This window comes from Amphiprion ocellaris, chromosome 3, assembly GCF_022539595.1.
Source record: "Amphiprion ocellaris isolate individual 3 ecotype Okinawa chromosome 3, ASM2253959v1, whole genome shotgun sequence".
NCBI classification, from domain to species: domain Eukaryota; kingdom Metazoa; phylum Chordata; class Actinopteri; family Pomacentridae; genus Amphiprion; species Amphiprion ocellaris.
The window spans coordinates 239,815-261,816 of NC_072768.1; the positions used below are offsets into that span (position 1 = coordinate 239,815).

General features: G+C 43.9%; 2 protein-coding genes across 5 annotated transcripts in view; both read left to right on the forward strand.

Moving 5' to 3' along the window:
* slc45a3 (solute carrier family 45 member 3) overlaps positions 1-9,133 on the forward strand; it is a 31,203-nt gene extending 22,070 nt beyond the window's left edge. For all 4 annotated transcript variants that reach the window (XM_023275667.3, XM_023275674.2, XM_055008699.1 and 1 more), the window contains exons 3-6: positions 1,713-1,903; positions 2,246-2,903; positions 5,970-6,235; positions 6,321-9,133. In XM_023275667.3, the coding sequence (XP_023131435.1) occupies positions 1,713-1,903; positions 2,246-2,903; positions 5,970-6,235; positions 6,321-6,746 (1,541 nt within the window). In that variant the 3' untranslated portion in view covers positions 6,747-9,133. The remainder of the gene's footprint in view (positions 1-1,712; positions 1,904-2,245; positions 2,904-5,969; positions 6,236-6,320) is intronic.
* A 137-nt stretch (positions 9,134-9,270) lies between these two features.
* LOC111572082 (fibroblast growth factor 6) lies at positions 9,271-19,306 on the forward strand. The gene is made up of 3 exons (XM_023275592.3): positions 9,271-10,532; positions 10,989-11,092; positions 15,770-19,306. The coding sequence occupies exons 1-3, from the start codon at positions 10,187-10,189 to the stop codon at positions 15,944-15,946; spliced, it is 627 nt and encodes a 208-aa protein (XP_023131360.1). The 5' UTR covers positions 9,271-10,186; the 3' UTR covers positions 15,947-19,306.
* Positions 19,307-22,002: the final 2,696 nt, after the last annotated feature.

Sequence of the window (22,002 nt, forward strand, 5' to 3'; positions counted from 1 at the left end):
ATAAGGAGGGAGATTTAGGATTAAGGAATAGGATGGGTGAGGGAAAAAAGACTAAAGGGGAAGGGGGGTTAAGGTTAGGAGATGGAAGGGGTAGGGTTAAAAAAAATAAATAAGGGAGAAGGTTGAGTTTAGAAAATGGGAATGATAAGGTTACAATCCTAAAAATCCAATAAATAATTAAATAAATAACAAAAATAACTGGTGGAACAAGGACTGATTGGGTAAGTGCAAATTTTGTACAGCATGCAACAATAAAAGTCCGCAACTCATGAAGACCTTAAAATGAAAAAAAAGCAAGTTATGAAACATGCATTACACCATAATAACACAATATTTACAATCCAGGTAGCATTATTAGTAAAATCTGTAAAAGAAAGTGTTATAGTCCTCAGAGATCGTTCCACCCTGTAAAAGATTAAAAGTTCAAAGTTCCAGGTCATTATATTTCATATAATCTGTGGAGAACAGAAGTCATAATTACAGGTCCAATTGGTTAAACCAGTCTTCCAGAATTCAGTCCGCAGAATCAGTTGTCCAGGCCAAATCTGAAAGGTCCCTCTCAAAGTCAGTTTTGCCGATGTGAAGGCTCTCCCAGCCACCTTGCTTCTTGATTTTTTCATTTAATTTGTCAACCAAGATCCGCTGTCGTCGGGAGAAGGAGGCTGGAAACTGAAGCAGAGGGACATAGATAATGGATAACGGCCGAGGGGAAAGCCATCTCTTGTACTCTAACATTAGGGTTAGTGTTAGGGTTAGGTGTTGTTAGGGTTAGTGTGTTGTTCAGGTTAGAGTGTTTTTAGGGTTAGTGTGTTGTTAGGGTTAGGGTTAGTGTGCTGTATTGAGGACTGAGCAGCTGCTGAGAAGACAGAGATGGTAATTCTTCCAACTTTTGATGCTGAGGATTGTTCTGATGGACTTCCACAGCTGCAGCAGGAGATGAATGTCTGGCTGCAGTCAGTTGATCCATCCCGTTCTGCTGTCTGTTCGTCTGTTTCTTGGATTCTTAGCTCCAGTTTTCCATCAAAACCTTCAGGCCGTCATTCTGAGATTGAGTTAAACTAGACAAAGACCAGAATGGATTTTGTGTTCTTCTTATGCTTGAATGCTGTGTAAGTTTGTTTGATGAGCAGATCCTTTTATTGTTTGCATATTATGGTCTGCGAGCATGTGCACAAGGACAGGCCTGAACTGACAAAAAGCCTTTAGATGAGAAGCCCTGAATGTATACAGCATCGTCCCTGACTAGAATAAAAACTCCACAGTGTACTTGAAATGTAAAAGCTTGCCCCGGGATGGGATGATTTCAGATACTTCATGTGTCTGTATGTGAACGCCCAGCGTGTTCTAATTAACCAGACCGGTCACGTGTGGAGGATGAGCTGCTACCTTCAGGCAGTAGGCCATCTGTAGCAACCATCAGCAGCAGCTAGTGATGATGGAACAGGGAAGCATGCAGCTCTCTGCTTGGTAGGTCAGTACAAGGACGAGCTGAAGACAGGCTGGAAACACCAGAGGTAGCTGTTAGTAGCTAAACAGAGACTTTAGAAAGGCTACAGTGAATATCTGGTGGGTAAACATGAGTAGAAATGCAGTCAGGGTTTTGGAATGCAGTGTTTGGCAAAGAAAATCCATGTTTTACTTCATACATTCCTAGTGCTGTTTGTCTGGTGTGTACTGTGTCCTTCCTCTGAGTATTCTTGCTGTTCCTGCAGGTATCGGCCCGGTCCTCGGCCTCCTGTTCATCCCTCTGATTGGCTCTGCCAGTGACCACTGCAACAGCAGTTATGGCCGGAGGCGGCCCTTCATCTGGCTGCTGTCCCTGGGAGTCCTCCTGGCTCTTCTCATCATCCCCAATGCTGACATCCTGGCAGAGTTCTTTGCCTGGGGTGGGCGTACCCTGCAGGTAGGAAGCTGGCTGTTTGTTTTTTTATAATTCTACCTGGAGGCCTCCAGGTAGCTCTACAGGTGGAGCTGTAGACCCATCAGCTGGAGCTTTAGTGCTCAAAGCAGCGGCCCTGGGTTCCAGCTGATCCTTTCCAACTGTATCCTCCATGTTTCCTCTCTCTCTTCTCTGTTCTCTATAAGAATGGCTAAAAAAGGCACAGAAATACCTCCTACCTATAGAGTGCACCAGGAGAACCAGGAGAAACCAGGAGAACCAGGAGGAACCAGCTGGAGGTCACTCCTTGTGTCTTTCAGCTGAGAGATGAATAAATTAACTCTAACTTTCTGATGTGTGTTCCAGGTGGGCTTCCTGATCCTGGGCGTGGGGCTCCTGGACTTCTGTGGACAGGTGTGCTTCACCCCATTAGAGGCTCTTCTGTCAGACCTGTACCGGGACGAGGAGGATCAGGCCTTCGCTATGTTCTCCTTCATGGTCAGCCTGGGAGGCTGCGTGGGTTATCTCCTGCCTGCTCTGGACTGGAGTCGCGGTCTGCTCTCCGTTTACCTGGGAGGCCAGGCCGAGTGCCTCTTCTCCCTCCTCATCCTCATCTTCATCTCCAGCGTGCTGATCACCATGAAGGTGTCGGAGGAATCCCCGTGCTCCAGCAGCAGCTCTGCAGGATCAGGATCTTTACTGGGGTCGGGCTCCGGGGTGCTGGAGGCTGGCCAGTGCGGCGTGCCGCGCTCCTGCTTCTATCTGCTCAGGTGTAAGCTGAGGCTGCTGAAGTCTGGACCTCTGCTGTGCCTCCTGAGGACATGCTGGTCCATGACCCCGGCCCTCTACAGGAGCTACTGCCATGTCCCACGAGTGATGAGGCAGCTGTGCGTGGCCCAGCTCTGTAGCTGGATGGCCGTCATGTCCTTCATGCTCTTCTACACAGACTTCGTGGGGGAAGGTCTGTATGAGGGCGTGCCGAGTGCTCCACCAGGAAGTCTGTCCAGGGAGAGATACGATGAAGGTCAGTCTGTTCAGTCATTCTGCAGGTTAGTTTCACACTAGATGGAGTTGCTTATTCATTTATCCTTCATTTTACAACATGGCATCACCAAGCAGGGCTAGAGATCATCAGCTTTAGTTGGACTGGTCAGATGGAGGACGTGATGATCTTAGATCTTAACCCAAACCCTCCTCAGACCTGGACCAGATGTCCTCAGAGCTGGACTAGATGTCCTCAGAGCTGGACTAGATGTCCTCAGAGCTGGACTAGATGTCCACAGAGCTGGACTAGATGTCCTCAGAGCTGGACTAGATGTCCTCAGAGCTGGACTAGATGTCCTCAGTCTGGACTAGTTGTCATCAGAGCTGGACTAGATGTTCTGAGTCTGGACTAAATGTCCTCAGAGCTGGACTAGATGTCCTCAGAGCTGGACTAAATGTCCTCACTCTGGACTAGTTGTCATCAGAGCTGGACTAGATGTCCTCAGAGCTGGACTAGATGTCCTCAGAGCTGGACTTTGATGTCCTCAGAGCTGCACTAGATGTACTCTCGTCCTTCAGCCACAGGGACAGAACCTGTTTCTGCTGCATTCGATGTGTTTCTAGTGGAGCTAAAGTACTGAATGATGAGTCTTTACCACTTCCCATTAGATTGTGAACATTTCATTTCTGCATTTCAAGCATCATTTTCTACTGCTGCTCTTCAGAAACTGTCAACAAATCCTCAGTCTTTATCCTTTCCTGTTCCTGCTCTGTAGATGACTGTCACTAATCCTGGAGACACTTGCATGACATTTTTCTTTAACTATGCAAATGCTTAGCTTTAAGAATATTGCAAACCTGCAGATGGTCTGAAGGCTGAGAAGACGTCTGAGAAGACGTCTTTCTGAGGTTTATTTCACCAGACAGGGAATGAGAAAGAATGAAGTCAACATGTGAAGCAGACATCTTTTCCTGTTGAGAAGTTTCACATTTCTGACCATAGTGACTGAGTGAAGTGTTGATCCTCCTTTTGGTTTATTGTTCAGTCAGACTTCTTCCATCCTGTCTCCCATCGTTCTTTTGGCGTTTTTAAAAAAAAATAAAAAATTTAACCTGTTTTACCTTCACTTTATGCTTCAGCTTCCCTTCTTCCTTCCTCCACATTTTATCCTTTCACCTGGCTTCCAATCCATTTTACTCTGAAACCTTTTGCCCACTTTAATTTGACATTTTTATCCATCCACTTTCCTTTTTTTTCTCTCTGTCCACCTGCTTTCTACTCTGTTTACTTTGCTCTGTCTCTGCTGGACCAGGAGGAATGTCACACTCACTAAGAATTAATGTGAGGAATCGTAACAAAGAACACGTTCATTCAGCCAGGTAGACCCAAAGAACACAGTTTCTGAGTTTGGTTTGTTGAATGTGAAACACAGCGGATGTTCTTGGATCATTCAGATGTTTCTCTGCTTTGGTTGTAGCTGCAGGTACATTCTACCTGCTTTTAACAGTGACTGCTGTTGTTTCTGTGCTCATGTTTCCTGCTGGGAGGTTTGCAGTGTGAAGCATTTATCTGTAAAGCTCAAACCAGAGGTACAGTAATCCTCCCAGACAGCAGCAGTTTTCCTGTGCACAGATTCAGCAGCTCAGTCCCATATCTCTCTGGGCTTGAATTTCAGTCCTCATTAGCTGCTGTAGTGGTTGTAAAGTGGGCTGAGCAGCTTTTCTTTCCAGGAGTGATATGATCCTCATACGTTAGTCTGACCCACGCTGTTAACGTAGTGGAGATCACCACCATAGAAGCTGGAATAAAGATCAGTCTGGAGATGGAATCACTTCAGCGTTCACACATTAATACTCCGTTTACAAAATACTTAAGGAGTAAAACATACATAGGGATAAGCTTGGAACTTTACTGAACAGAGAATAGTCCCATGAGATAGAAAATCCCTTGATGGACATCTGGTTTTGCTGCCATTTCTGACCACTGTGAAGAGATTCAGTCAGTTTGATCATATTTCTGTCTACTAAATAAACAGTTCAAAAGGACAAACTAACCAAACATTAATTTATTATTTTAAATGGTTCAACAAGTGTTTCCTGTGAGCTACGATATCGGGAACTCTATGAGCTGCTAGAACAGGATGCATCACATGATCACAATCTTCCACTTACTCACTTGTAATCTGTGAAATGCCCCGCTGTGAGATCAATAAAGGATCTATCTATCTATCTATCTATCGATCTATTGATCTATCTATCTATCTATCTAGTCATCTGGTTTGATGCAGTGAATAAGGAAGGAAAGCTCCACAATGAACCTCATTTTGTGGAGGGGTCTGTGACTTTTCCTCTGTTGTAAAAACGTTAAATTCCACCGTGGTCAGTCGGAGAGGCTTCATCCAGAGGTTTGTTGTCTGGATGCTAATGTGGTCTGACTGGGACAGGAAGTAAACATGGAGCGGATTAATCTGGGGTTAATGTTGCTGATAGTCCATGCTAGTCCCTCTGAACCACATCTGTTCCTGCCTGTTTCTGGACCAACAGAAGGTTTTCTGGCTCAGTTCTGGTTGAGCATTCTGTGCACCTTTTCCTGGATGTGTCCATAGAAGGACATGAATGGAGTCACTTCAACACGTCTGATGGTTTGTAAAGTGATAAGGATTAGGGTTAGGCGCTGGGTGAATTCTCTTTATCTGCTACTTTTGTTTGACCTCAACAGAAAACAACACGAGGTCACGGACTGATGGGAGGGAACTGTTGTAGGAAGAAACGGCATAAATTCAAACGTACCTCCATTGTTTTAGTAATTAACAGGGACATAGTTCTGTCCTGGACGCTACTTTGCTTTGAGTGTTGCTGCTGGAAGGAATTATGGATCAGTATTTATTGATTGATTTAAAGGGTTAGGGTATTAACTCCTTTATCTCCTAAAGGATGAACCCGTGTGTCCTACACTAAGCGAAGCACCTTACTGAGCAGCTCTTACCATGGCTGTCACACTCTCAGGTCATTTTCTTCAGGAACATTCCTAAGAAACAGACTATTGGACTGCAGTCATTGTTCATTGGCTGCTGTGGTCGGAATACTGATTTCGTTTTTCTTCCAGGAATCCGTATGGGCAGTCTGGGTCTGTTCCTGCAATGTGCTACCTCAACCTTCTTCTCTCTGGTTCTGAGCCATCTGGTTCGTCATTTTGGGTCCCGACGGGTCTACCTGAGCAGCATGGTGAGCTTCACGGCCTCTGCTTTGGTCATCTGCCTGTCCAAAAGTGTTGTCCTGGTCACTGTGATGGCAGCTCTGACCGGCTATGCGTACGCAACGCTGCAGACGCTGCCTTACACTCTGACCTGCCACTACCACAAGGAGAAGGAGGTGAGAACAGGAAGGACTGAGAATGACAGCATGTGGACGGAATCTGCATTATTGATTCAGCTGGCTTCTTTTTGTCTCCTTTCAGGTCTACATGCCAAAAAGGATAACCAAAAGCATATATAAAAACGGTGTAACAGCCAAGCGAGACTCTGTGTATGTGACTGCAGTGGAAGAGGAGGGAGGACTGAACCACAACCCCTACCAGCATGCCTTCTTCAGCCACGACTATGAGGTCCATCCCGGCCTTCAGAACCAGAACGGCTCGTCTCACAGCTCCTCCGAGCCAGACGAGGCCGAGCTGGGCTACGAGAAACGTGGCGTGGGCTTGGACTTCGCCATCTTAGACAGCACCTTTCTGCTCTCTCAGGTGTTCCCCACCCTCTTCATGGGCATGATCGTTCAGTTTGCTCAGTCCGTCACCGCCTACATCGCCTGCTCTGCCATCTTCGGAGCCGTCGCCATCTACCTGGCCGGCCAGATCGTCTTTGACCAGAAGGAGCTCAGAAGCTGAGATGCAGAAGAAGACAGTGATGGAATCAATCAATCAATCATTCAGGTTCCAGGGTGGAACTCGGCAGTGCACTACTGTTCCCAGAATGCCTTGTGTCGGCCCCATCGGTTTGCTTTTCTCAAAGTGTTTCTGTGGCTGTGGCAGGTTCTGTGAACGTGACTAACAGAGATAAAGCCACTACATGCGTGTTATCCGCCAGTAACACGCGGTTTCCATGTAACAGCAGCCACTTGAAGAATGCTCAGGTACGCTCCTACAGATGACTAAAACCTTTCTGGTGTGATGTTTCAGTCCATGTTTCTCCTCAGGAACCATCAAACAGATTTACTGTTGAACTCATCAGTGACTAACCTTTCTGTGTTTTTTATTAATCTTATGCTGAACTATCCACAGTTTTTAAAGCTGTTTGGGACTCAGAACAAACCTTTCAGCTCCGTTGGTTTGTACTGACTCATCCTCTGGTCAGCATCTTATTTTATTTCAGTTTTAATTAAAGCCTTGAGCGTCACCGTCTTGTTTTTAAAGTCAGACTAAGAGAAGCACAGAATGGATAAACGATTGCATTGTTGTAATTTGTTCAGAAAATAGAGCCACAGGAGGGGCCAGTGGGACTGCTCTGTCCTCCAGGATGGAAATCTATATAAACATATATTTATATATAAATGGATATATATTTATATATAACAAACTGGCAACTCCATTAGAAATGAAGTCAAATTTTTAGTGTCATTTCCATGGGGCAGTTATTTGATGGTTAGGAGGTAATTCTCTCCATGAATCCACCAGAACGTTCCACTGTAACAGGACTGGAGTTTGTTCTCCACCTCAATCTTTCTGCAGAATCACAGACTCCACCTATAAGTTAGAACCTGTAGGAGATGGATTCATGAAAAGTGGTCAGAATATTTTAATCTTTAGCCCCTACAACGGGTCAAGCTCCAAAATGCCAAAAAGATATGCATCCTAGATTGTCTATAGTGTAACTCATTAGTCTAATGTCATCTTTATACTCTTGATGGAGGGCTGGATAGACTCTATCAACCACTTTACAACACAGGATCTCTGTCAACTATTTCCAGCTGATTTTACCCCCGGTGGGTTGTTTCATTCACTACATCCACTGAGCAGCTGGAATATTTCCCCGTTCCCTGATTCTGCCTCCATCTATTAGTTCATGAACAAGTTTACTGAAGATGTTCTGAATACAGATTTACTGTATGATCCCTGTGGGAGTTTAGTTCTGCAGCCTGCTGAGGTTATCGACTGACGGTTTAAGAAGCTGGAAAACTCTGGATGATCAGGAGACGCTGGTCACCTTCAGAAACTCCTCTAAAGTTTAGTTTTCATGCACTCTTTTTTAAATTTCCTTTTCTTTTCATTTTTTACTGCATTGAAAGATGACAATCAGACATCCAGACGGGCTTTAGGTGATGTTGGTGATGAACGTGTAGACATGAGGTCTGATCAGATCTATCCGTTCATTCCTGAACGTCACGCAGTCAGTGGAAGCATTTAGTGAAGGGAAAGTCTGAGGAATCCTGGAGTGTGAGCAAATGCAAGGCGTGTGGAGTTTTTTTTATTGCTGTCTGTTCGTTCTGAAGCTCAGCGGCTTTTTAAATTGGCCAGAAGATGTGATCTTCTCTAAAACGCTGCTTGTGTCTCAACCAGCAGTGAATTAATTTGATCCTAGAGGTAATAAAAGAGGCTGAGCAGGTAGAGATAGACCTGAGGAAGGTGGAGGATCCGTCAAGTAGAACGCTCAGCAAAGATTAGCTCAATGTCAGAAAGAGGTTGTTTTACAAGAAAAAAGGTGCCTGTACATTATCAAGCCTGTTTTTGTACATATGTATTTATTTATGAAGCTTTTATTCCAGATAGCATGTATGGAACTATTGGACTTTGCAGCATCGTTTCTAGGTGCACGGTGAAGGCTGTTTCTGTGAAAAACATAAATTATTTGTATAGATATGGTATAGAAGGGTCCTCAGAGCTGTAATTTATTTGATCCTGTAGCTTTGCAGCATCCCAGCGTTTAGCTGCTCATCTGCTGTTGGTTTACTGAAAGTTACACAACTCAGATCCACCGCGTCGTTTCTTTCTAATGTCCTGTTTTATCTGGGTCTTATATAACCACTGGTTTCTGTCATATTTAGACACATGTTTAGCTGAATGAATGAGACCTTTTCACTCCTAAACCAAATGTCCTGTTTAAAGTGCCAATGGTCCGGATAGTTCGGGCCTCCAGCTGTTACTGATGTGATTTAAGTCTTCTGTCATTCACCCACAAGAAGCTGTATTTCATTTTCATCTACATCTATCAGATTGTGTATAAATTTGCAGTTACCAAATAGATTTTATACAAAATAAAAGAACTGCGTTGTTCATGATGTTGTCTTTGAGTCATTGAACTTTTCCAGTCTCTGCTGCTTCTTCAGCTTAGTGTCATTTTATCAGATAACTGAATAAATGCTTCTCAGTGTCCAGAAACCTGCAGTTTGGGCCTCAGCCTGAAGGCTCCACGTGGACTTGGGAATGGCGCCATCCTTTGGAGATGTGGGGAACTGCAGAGAGCTGCTGGCTGCGGCCTCCTGACGCACGGAGAGGAGGAAAGGCATGCTGGCTATGTGAGACATTCATGACGGGCCTCCAGTTCAACCTCACAGCTCTCACGAATGAGAATGGAACTCGCACGGCGTGCATGTAGAAACATGGAATAATTAAAGAGTCCTGGGCCAGCTGATTGGAGATCAGTGGCTCAAGGACACGTCTGGAGGTCTGGACCCCGGGCTGAGGTCTGGACCCCGGGCTGAGGACGCCCTGGAGGCTCCAGCTGACTGTCAGGTTTAGGGGGTCGTGGATAAAGCTTAGATCTGCTGGTAGAAGGCGTTGAAGGGCCCAGCAGCAGCAGAGGGACCACTAGAGCTGTCATTGCTCTCTGGTGACAGCCGGCCTGTTTTTACTCCCTCCTTCTAAATAAGGAAGCGACCTGACAGACACATGACCACCGACCCGATTTGGCAGCGGCCCGGAGCCCCGTGGCTCTCAGGCCGCCTCCAATGAGCTCCTTCCTGCTCCAGTCCCAGCAGCGTGATGTCATCCAGGTGGAAAGACGGTTTTTGGTGAAACCAGAGGATTCATCCCGAGGAGAGACAGAGAGGGAGGAAGAGAGAGAGAACGGAGCGTGTGCGTGTGTGTGAGAGAGAGGGGCGCGGAGGAGCTGCAAAACATGGTAATCACCAGCACCTCCATCTCCATCACCTCCTCCATCACCTCCAGCTCTGCCGCGCACTCTCCCGTCTCTCCTCCTCTGCTCCGGGGCTGGAGCTTCATGCCCAGAGCTCCCAGAATAGCCCTCAGCCAGCATGCCGAAGGAAGCAAAACAAGAAGAGCGGTATTTTTAGGCTCATTAATTTGGACCACGTGGCCCGAAGGTAAACCGGATGGCCGTTGCGCAAAGGCTCCTCGTCAGTATGTCCTGCGAGGCCGGCACGCCGCTCTGGACGCTGCCCGCCGTGGTGCTCCTGGGCTTTCTGCTGGGGATCGTGTCCGCGTACCCGGTACCGAGCGGCAGGACGAACGCAACCCTGCTGGAGAGGCGCTGGGAGACCCTGTTCTCCCGCTCCGTGCTGGGGATCTCCGGGGAGAAACCGGAGCTGAACTGGGAGAGTGACTATCTGCTGGGCATCAAGAGAGTGCGGAGGCTCTACTGCAACGTGGGCATCGGGTTTCACCTCCAGGTCCTCCCAGACGGCAGGATAAACGGTGCTCATAATGAGAACCAGTACAGTGAGTTAACCTCCACCTAATGCAGTAGATCTGCTCCCTATTAATCTGCATGATCATAGCTCATCCCACTGACTAATCTATTAAAAACAGATCCATCAGCAATGAGCAGCCCTCTTCTTCCCCTCCTCCTCCTCCTCCTCCCCAGAGCTCAACCATGTCATGAATGTATGGACGCTTTTAGACCAACTTATTTTTACGCAGCGCAGTGAGGGCGGTCCGCAGAGCCGCAGCCGCACGTCAAAGCAGTTAACTGCACATTAACGGCCTCACAATGCGCTAATTACCGGTGGGGGGTGGGGGTGAAAAAGATGTAAGATGGAGTGAAAGATGCAGAACAAAGGCTCGGCATGCTGCGCAGTAAAGCCGCAGGTTCCACCCATAGAGGACAGCAGGAAGTCAGCAGGAGGATGGTATTCCAGGTGGATCCTCTCTAACCATCCTTCCTTTGTCCTGCAGGTCTCCTGGAGATCTCCACGGTGGACAGAGGGGTGGTGAGTCTGTTCGGGATGAGCAGTGAGCTGTTTGTCGCAATGAACAGCCGTGGAAGGTTGTACGGAACGGTAGGTCTGGAGGTTTATCTGTTCTCCTTCTTTCTGCATATTCAGTTATTTATCTTTAAGCTGCCCTGCTGTGTTTTACAACAGGACTACACACACACACACACACACACACGCACACACACGTATGTATTGATTGTTTGATTGATTGATTGATTTAATTTCACACACATATATTATTTATTTATTTAATTTCATGCGTAATATTCTACAGCTCTATTTAAAGGCAAAACACTGGATCTGTATGGATAAATAATGATTAGATGGATGGATAGATGATAGATGGATGGATAGATGATAGATAGATGATGGATGGATGGATAGATGATAGATGGATGGATAGATGATAGATAGATGGATGGGTAGATGATAGATGATAGAGGATAGATGGTTGGATAGATGATGGATAGATGATAGATGGATGGATGGATGGATAGATGATCGATAGACGGATGGATAGATGATAGAGGATAGATGATAGATGGATGATAGATGATGGATAGATGATGGATGGATAGATGATAGATGGATGGATAGATGATGGATGGATGGATGATAGATGGATGGATATATGATGGATGGATGGATAGATGATGGATGGATGGATGGATAGATGATAGATGGATGGATGGATGGATGGATGATAGATGGATAGATGATAGAGGATAGATGGATGGATAGATGATGGATAGATTGATAGATGGATGGATAGATGATGGATGGATAGATGGATGGATGATAGATGGATGGATAGATAGATGGATAGGTGATAGATTGATAGATGACAGATGGATGGATAGATGATAGATGGATGGATGGATAGATGGATGATGGATAGATGGATGGATAGATGGATGGATAGATGATAGATGGATAGGTGATAGATGGATGGATGGATGGATGGATGGATGGATGGATGGATGGATGATGGATAGATGGATAGATGATGGATGGATAGATGGATGGATGGATGATAGATGGATAGATGATAGAGGATAGATGATGGATAGATTGATAGATGGATGGATAGATGATGGATGGATAGATGGATGGATAGATGATCGATAGATGATAGACGGATGGATAGATGATAGAGGATAGATGATAGATGGATGATAGATGATGGATAGATGATGGATGAATAGATGATAGATGGATGGATAGATGATGGATGGATGGATGATAGATGGATGGATATATGATGGATGGATGGATAGATGATGGATGGATGGATGGATAGATGATAGATGGATGGATGGATGGATGGATGATAGATGGATAGATGATAGAGGATAGATGGATGGATAGATGATGGATAGATTGATAGATGGATGGATAGATGATGGATGGATAGATGGATGGATGATAGATGGATGGATAGATAGATGGATAGGTGATAGATTGATAGATGACAGATGGATGGATAGATGATAGATGGATGGATGGATAGATGGATGATGGATAGATGGATGGATAGATGGATGGATAGATGATAGATGGATAGGTGATGGATGGATGGATGGATGGATGGATGGATGATGGATAGATGGATAGATGATGGATGGATAGATGGATGGATGGATGATAGATGGATAGATGATAGAGGATAGATGATGGATAGATTGATAGATGGATGGATAGATGATGGATGGATAGATGGATGGATGATAGATGGATAGATAGATAGATGGATAGATGATAGATTGATAGATGGATGGATAGATGATGGATGGATAGATGGATGGATGATAGATGGATGGATAGATAGATGGATAGGTGATAGATTGATAGATGACAGATGGATGGATAGATGATAGATGGATGGATGGATAGATGGATGATGGATAGATGGATAGATAGATAGATGGATAGATGATAGATTGATAGATGACAGATGGATGGATAGATGATAGATGGATGGATGATAGATGGATAGATGATGGATGGATAGATGGATGGATAGATGATAGATGGATAGGTGATAGATGGATGGATGGATGGATGGATGGATGATGGATAGATGATGGATGGATAGATGGATGGATGGATGATAGATGGATAGATGATAGACGATAGATGGATGGATAGATGATGGATAGATTGATAGATGATGGATAGATGATGGATGGATAGATGGGTGGATGATAGATGGATGGATAGATAGATGGATAGATGATAGATTGATAGATGACAGATGGATGGATAGATGATAGATGGATGGATGGATAGATGGATGATGGATAGATGGATAGATGATGGATGGATAGATGGATGGATAGATGATAGATGGATAGGTGATAGATGGATGGATGGATGGATAGATAGATCCATTTCAAAGTGTTCATTCTGAGGGCAGCATCAGGGGCAGATGGAGGAGAATGGATCCACCTCCACCTGATACCATCTTTAGAGAAGTGTTCCAGAGTAGATCTTCTGCATAGGACTGAACGTCTCCAGTAAATATTCATCAACTGTCTAAAGATTTGCTTTGTTAGTTTTTTAGTGTTTGAGTTTTCCAGCATTTGTTTCAGTAATAATATTAAACTGTGCTTTTATTTGGACAGTGTGGTTCTACCTTTAAACTGTTCCATCAGACTGATCATTTAATGTTCCGTTTAATCCCTGGAAATATGAAACTAGAAGTTTTTAGGACAAACTGGACGTTTCATGTTTGGTTCAGATCATAGATAAAGATTCATAAGATCTTCATTATGGAACTATTTTTATGTCGTTTAATTGTTGTCTTGTTGTAATCTGTCCTAGATATAGATTATATAGGTTGTATATATAGGTAGAGGTTGTGTGTGTGTGTGTGTGTGTGTGTGTGTGTGTATATATATATATGTATATATATATATTTGCTTCAGAAAGTCAAGTCTGAGCTGGTGTAAATCGGGTCTTCAGTGAAAGTTTATTTCTCTGCTGCCAGTTTATCATTTATCTTCACAGTTTCAAAGGAAAAACCTAATACATGACTTCTGGCTGATGATTGGTTGATTATATTATTAGGCGGCCAGATGGTGGCATGCTGATAAAATGTGTTTGTAAATTACTAAAGATAACGTTTAAATGGTGTGAGGACAGAGTTAATGTCTAAGTGCTGCTGCTGGTTGTTTTAGAATGTGAGGCTCTTATCTGGTCCTGAGTGATGAAGCGTTGGGTTGAGAGCAGCCGATGATTTGATAACAGACTGAATTAGACCTTCTGGTCTGGATGGAGAGACTGCTGGACACTGTTCACTGTTCAGGCTTCAGCAGAGCAGCTGTACTGTTGTTTAATGGAGAGGTTATTCTGTTGGGGTCTTATTGCATCAGGAATCATTTACTGAATTAGGAATGCTGAACTGTATGGGTTGAATATTTTCTGCAAACTCTTCCTAAATTGTGAAACTGTGCCTGTAAACAATCTGGAAACGCTAAAGTTAGAGGTTGAAACTTTGGGTTTCTGTCCTTAAATGTGCAGCTGGAGCCGGTTTAGCTTCAGAAAGACTGGAAACAACTAAAACTAAACCGACTGACTGCTGTTTGGAAAAGTTGTGGTTCATCTGAATTAAATATTAAATCTTGTATTAATTATTGTGTTGAAACACAGCCAGGCTAGTTGTGTTTACAGTCTTTCTGCTAATGTGTCCTATTAGCTTCATCATTAGCGTCCAGACAAGAAAACATTTCAATAAATGTCTAAATATTCCTTTAAAATTAGTGTTACTATATATAGATAAAAATATATATAACAGATGAAGTTTGTTCTTATGGATGTAGTTAAAGTTCTGTTACTTGTAAACACGTCCTTAAGGTGTGTTTTTATATGCCGGCCGACACTAGAGATGAACTTTTTTGACAAATGATTCATAATTTGAGTATTTTTGGGGAAGCAAACAGACTCTAGCTTCTTAAGTTTGAATATTTATTGGTTTCTTTGCTTCTCTGACAGTAAACTGTCATTGTGGGTAAAATACTGATGACATATTTCAGTGTTTTCTGACGGTTTTTTTAGACCAAACAACTAACTGATTAATAAAGAAGGTAACTGACATTAATTGACAGGAGAAGAATCATTTGTTCCGTCATGATGAGTGAAATTAGCCGTTAACAGAGTTAACGAGCTGAACGTTCCCACCATGAACCTGCAGTCAACTCTTGTATTAAAAAACTGAAGATTCACACAGAACAAAAAGTAAGAAACCAACCCTATTAATTAGCAGATGAGGGCTTTAGAATCGGTTTGCAGTTTGAACGTGTCTGAATCCAACCGATACTAGAAACCCATATTAAACCTGAACACTAGTTGGAGGTGAGCTGGAGTGCTTGAGCTGCAGAGGCAGGTGGAGATGGAGGACTCTGTAGAGCTGTACATTCTAGAGGAAACAAAAGTGTAGAGTTAGATGATATAAAAAACCAAAAACCTTCTAAATATGGAACTGTGATCCATGGAAATTAGTTTCTGGGGTTAATCAATGACCTGACAGAGGCTTTAATTTCTGTTTTCATTGATTCTCCTGGAGTTTAGGAGAACTTTGTGCTTTTCTACGTCATCTAAATGTTCAGTAAATGCTCCCATTACTGCATCTAAGCTTAATTTATCTTCATATTCGTGTGCATTGCTCACATCTTTCTTTTAAAAAGCTTTTTAATGTTGTCTTCATAGCTTCAAACCACGGTCTTCTTTATCTTCCCTCAGACAGTCTTCCATGACGAGTGCAAGTTCAAGGAGAGTTTGCTGCCGAACAACTACAACGCCTACGAGTCTCTGGTCTACAGAGGATCCTACATCGCTCTCAGCAAGCATGGCCGGGTGAAGAGGGGCAACAAGGCCACCACCGCCATGACTGTAACGCACTTCCTGCCCCGAATATGACGAGAAAAACTGGCAATAACTAAACTGATTTGCACATGTGGAGTATTTCCCAGGTAACATAGATACCGTCTACGTACGTACAAAACACAAGGAGACAAACACGGACTGTAGAAGAAAGAAATACGCTTATATCTGATAGTATTTATTCAAACTTTATATGTATATTTGGGTAGCTGACTTTGTATTAGAAACTGTGGAAATGCCATTCTTTGCCGCTTTTATGATTTTCACCATGTTTTTGTGACGTGACGGATGGAGAGGCGTCATCTCAGTTTTCCTGGGTGCTTTGCCCCGTCAGCGGGGACGGATTATTACGTCAAAGCACCACATCCTGACGGCCAAGAAGAAGAGGAATAAGTGCATGAAGTTTCTAACAGAAGAACGCCTGTGGACTGAAAGCGTGTTTTCTGTGTTGTCGATGTTTCCCCGTCGCTGCATTCGACTGTCAGGGCGACTGGAGCTCTTCAGACACTGCGGCAGCTGTTTTTGTGCTTCATCATGAGGTGGCGTTGCCTTGAATTCCTCCTAGCAGCCCCTTCCCCCCGCATGCTCAGAAATAGGAACGATCCGCCGGTCGTCATCCCTCAGACTCCACCCAGGGAACTGCAGCACAATTCCTAGAGTGCCAGAGCTTTCTCCACTTTATTTTCCTTCCAGAATTAGATCAATTAAGTAATTGAGACTGTGTACTACACAGGACCCAATGGAGCCTCTGGTTCATGTGGAAAGCCAGACTTAGAGTCTCTGACAATCCCAGATTTGATTTCTCAGTTCTGTAGCCGATCATCAGGTCAGACGGAGTGTGTGAGCATGTGTCAGTATTTATGGGTATTTAAGGATGAATGTGGAACTGATGAAGCTTCATTTATTTATTTTCTGTAGCAGAATATCAGAGATCTGACACTATGAAGACTAAACATCCTCCTCTATGTTTGATTCCCCACTTTAAATGATCTCTAGATTTTATTAATTTATTCATTTTCTTCTAATTGTGTCGTTTATAGCAGACGTGGACAGCTGCTTGATTTTTATCCTGGTTTGAGGATATCTGGCTCTCAAAGTAACGTGTTTCTGAGTGAAACTGGAGAGAAAATCTGTTTCTGATTAGTCGATGAACTGGAAGTACGACGTCTGCTGCGTCGGTTTGAAATAATTGGTGATCTTGAGGTTTGTGAAAACTACTGAAGGCAACGCTGACGTTTAGATTAAGTGGATGAAGCTTATTTCAGCCAGACTTTTAAGCTATATATGCATATTTCAGAGGAGTCAACAGCGAACCAGAGGGTTGCTGAGCAGCGTTCCTGGAGGCTTCGTCTGTGCAGCGTTCCATACTTGAATTCAGTGACTGCTCCTCAGATACTGTATTTATCTCCACTGTGGAAAAGGAGAAGGTCAAAGTGGAACTAGCAGAGATGGACTTCCATGTGGTGAGGATGTGGAGAATACCTGAGCAGGTAAATCTCCTCTGTGGTCGATGTTCAGATCCTTAGAGGATGTTCTGTGTTTCTCATGAAGGCTTTTTCTTTATTTTTCTGGTCCATTGTTGCTGCTGTAGACAGAATTACCAGAGGAGGTCTAACGACGTGCAATGAAGGCAGCCTAGGTAGAAAAGTCTTCTAGAAGTGGGAATGAGGTGGAACTGAGCAGTAATTTATTTATTTATCTACTTGACCTGCAAAATCCTGCAAGTAGCAGCAGCCCAGTATGAGGCCAGCCGGGGAAATCTGGTTAGAAACGGTAGCAGAGGATCTTCCAGATGTTTTATTCATATTTGACCTTCTCTCATTACTGTAACGCAGAATGTCTGAGCGACGGTTTAGCTCCCATTAAGCTCCTGTCTAGGATGAATGAATGAATGAGTGAACAAGTGAATGAATGAATGAATGAATGAATGAATGAATGAATGAATGAATGAATGAATGAATGAGTGAGTGAGTGAGTGAGTGTGCATGTGTGTGTTTGTGCACGTGTGACAGCGCTCCTGTCAGGTTCTGTTTCTGCCAAAGCGACGGTGGAGATGGTATCAGATGGATTTACCATGAGTCAGGACTAACAGTGTGAGGACGAGGACAAAGACCAGGACTAACAGTGTGAGGACGAGGACAAAGACCAGGACTAACGGTGTGAGGACGAGGACGAGGACAAAGACCAGGACTAACGGTGTGAGGACGAGGACAAAGACCAGGACTAACGGTGTGAGGACGAGGACAAAGACCAGGATTAACGGTGTGAGGACGAGGACAAAAACCAGGATTAACGGTGTGAGGACGAGGACAAAAACCAGAGGGATGGTTTAATGAAACCTGGAGGCTTGGAGACGGAGGAGAGGAAAACACAGACTAGTTTCTGGTAGTTCTGTAGCAAAAAGACCTCTAAAATAAAATAAAAAACAGAATCAAATGCTTCCAGGAATGTTGGAGTTTCCTGCTGGACTGAATACTGTGATGATCCGGGACGTCAGGTTGTTTCTGAAGATCTTTGCCTTCAGCATCTCCTCACTCATTAGACTGATCAGCCTTTTCATCATATCTCTGATCGGAGTTAAAACCAATCGGTTGTAGCTTTTTCTGGCTGACCTGGTGGGGAGCCGGCTGGACAGATGTTTCATGAAAATGTGCTAAATAAGGTGCAGATGTTTTGTATGGAGTGCAATCTTCTGAGCAGGACTAGATGTTTCCCTCCACCCCATCCTGCTGACATGCAGAGAACAGAAAGGACTTGTTTTGATGACAGCGTTGTGTTATTTCACTGGATTATTATGAAATGTTTCAGTCACAGCGGCTTCTCGGCCTAAACACCTGATGAGAATGAAGTCGATGTTTTTCACCCGAAGCAGCTCAGCTTGGTGTCAGGATTAAACATCTCTGCACGATGCTGGTTGCAGGATGCAGCAGAAAGCCGTTAGCGGTGAGAAAACACGAGAACGGTACTTCCTGATTCCTCATTATGCATGTAGAGTTCTGGATGGATGAGGATCCAGGTGTGGATTCTGCCATTCTTCTACCTGTTCAGCTGGTTTTAAATGTGTTCACAGGTAACCGGAGGTCTGTTGGCAGATCTGGGATCAGATTTGTGCTGGCAGCTTCTGTGTTTCTGTCTCAGTTTTCTATTCCTGCACTGAGGGGAGAGTGCTTCCTCTTTTGAACATATACCTCACCTTCTGCCTTAGTTCCGATTGTTGAAATGATTGTAAATTAGTTTGAAACAACAGACTTCTCCAATCATTTGTTTCTGAAAAATATGATGACGAGTAAGTAAAATACTATATTACAAATGGTTTTCCTTTTATTTTTGTACGTATGTGCTGTGCACAGCAGTCAACTGTATTCCTGAGACGATAATTAAAAACGTTTTGTAAAATTTGTTGTTTGTGAATCCTTTAATGCTCTAATGTTCCAGTTACTCTGAATGAAAGGATTTATTACAGGAACTGGACTGAAAATGAAAAACAAACCAACAGAAAAGTCCTGTTGAGTCAGTGTGTGGCACCCTCGTCTGGTGAAGAGGCAGAAAGGCAACATTTTGACAGGTGACATAAAGTACCGACATATTTAATTATAATTTTAATACTTTACTTGTTGAAATGAACTTTTTTTAACCTTTAACTTTTTTAGAAGAACATCCTGAACATCCTGAAACATAGCATCCTGATATATACCATAATAAGATTTAAATTACATCAAGAGTGCATCATGTTGCAATGTTTTTATGAAATAACTATAATCTGGCACTAATTATACTGTTGATTTTAATTAATTTGTTTTTCATCAAAGGCTAAACTAGTCAAAGTTCGTCTTACATAATAAAGTCTGTCTGAGTTTAATTAGTTGGACAGCAGAGCAGCACAACACTAAACACACACACACACACACACACACACACACACACACACACACACACACACACACACGTATACATCCACACACACAGTCAGGTCCATAATATTTAGACATTTCAGCTCTTCATCACAGCGGATGTGAAATGAAACTTGATGTTCTTTAAGTTCAGACTTTCAGCTTTAATCTGAGTTTTTACATCCAATCAGGTGAACACGGAGGAATTAAAACACCTTTTAGAGGAACCCTCTCCCTTTTAAAGGGACCAAAAGTTGTTGGACAGTGTGCTGCTCAGCTGACCCAGGGCCAGCTGTGAGTTATTCCCTCTTTACTTCATTTACAAAGAGCAGATTAAAGGTCTAGAGTTCATATCAAGTCTGGAATCTGGTGAGGTCACCTTTCCATATGAAATCCAAAGAGTACTCCTGTAGGAGTAAATCTGTAGGACTTCCTTTTTCCACCTGAGAAATATTGTGAAAATCAGGAACATCCTGTCTCAGAGTGATGCAGAAAAACTAGTCCATGCATTTGTGACTTCTAGGCTTGACTACTGTAATTCCTTATTATCAGGTTGTCCCAATAGCTCTCTGAAACATCTACAGCTGATCCAAAACGCTGCAGCCAGAGTACTGACGGGAGTTAGCAAGAGAGATCATATTTCTCCTATACTGGTTTCTCTTCACTGGCTTCCTGTGAAACGTAGAATATAATTCAAAATCCTTCTTCTGACATATAAAGCTCTTAACAACCAATCTCCATCATATCTTAAAGACCTGATAGTACCATATTATCCGAGCAGAACTCTTCGCTCTCAGACTGCAGGCTTACTTGGAGAAGTGACCTGTAACTTCTCTCTAAAAGTAGAATGGGAGGCAGAGCCTTCAGTTATCAGCTCCTCTCCTGTGGAACCAGCTCCCTGTTTGGGTTCCGGAGGCGGACACCCTCTCTGATTTTAAAACCAGGCTTAAAACCTTCCTTTTTGACAACTCTTATAGTTAGGACTGACTGGGGGACCCTGAGGGGGTCAGCTGGAGTCTTCCTCTTGGACGTCCCTTAGTTCTGCCCCTAGTTCTGCTGCTACAGGCCTAGGCTGCTGGAGGACCTCTCTGGATGCACTGAGCCCTTCTCTAACTACCATTATATTTAAAATATATATACCATTATTGCATTACACTCACTCTGTTTCTCCCTGTGTCCTTTCTCCGAGTGTCCCTGATCCCAGAGCTGGATGCTTCAGATCTGTGGTTGTTCTCCCACCAACTGGCCTAATCTCCATCTGTGGGATGCTGCTGCTGCTGCTGACCTTCCTCCAGCCCACTGCTTCCAGCTGCCCATTTCCATCAATCTACATTGCATCACCCTCACTATACTTGATATGCTCATCTACAGACTGTTTGGATTTTACTACCAGCTATATACACTATATTGCCAAAAGTATTCGCTCACCTGCCTTGACTGGCATATGAACATAAGTGACATCCCATTCCTAATCTATAGGGTTCAATATGACATCGGTCCACCCTTTGCAGCTAGAACAGCTTCAACTCTTCTGGGAAGGCTGTCCACAAGGTTTAGGAGTGTGTTTATGGGAATTTTTGACCATTCTTCCAGAAGCACATTTGTGAGGTCACACACTGATGTTGGACCAGAAGGTCTGGCTCTCAGTCTCCACTCTAATTCATCCCAAAGGTGTTCTATGGGGTTGAGGTCAGGACTCAGTGCAGGCCAGTCAAGTTCATCCACACCAGACTCTGTCATCCATGTCTTTATGGACCTTGCTTTGTGCACTGGTGCACAGTCATGTTGGAAGAGGAAGGGACCAGCTCCAAACTGTTCCCACAAAGTTGGGAGCGTGGAATTGTCCAAAATGTCTTGGTATGCTGAAGCATTCAGAGTTCCTTTCACTGGAACTAAGGGGCCAAGCCCAGCTCCTGAAAAACAAGCCCACACCATAATCCCCCCTCCACCAAACTTTACACTTGGCACAATGCAGTCCCACAAGTATGGTTCTCCTGACAACCACCAAACCCAGACTGGTCCATCAGATTGCCAGATGGAGAAGCGTGATTGGTCACTCCAGAGAAGGTGTCTCCACTGCTCTAGAGTCCAGTGGCGGCTGCTTTACACCACTGCATCCCACGCTTTGCATTGCAATTGGTGATGTATGGCTTGGGTGCAGCTGCTCGGCCATGGAAACCCATTCCATGAAGCTCTCTGCTG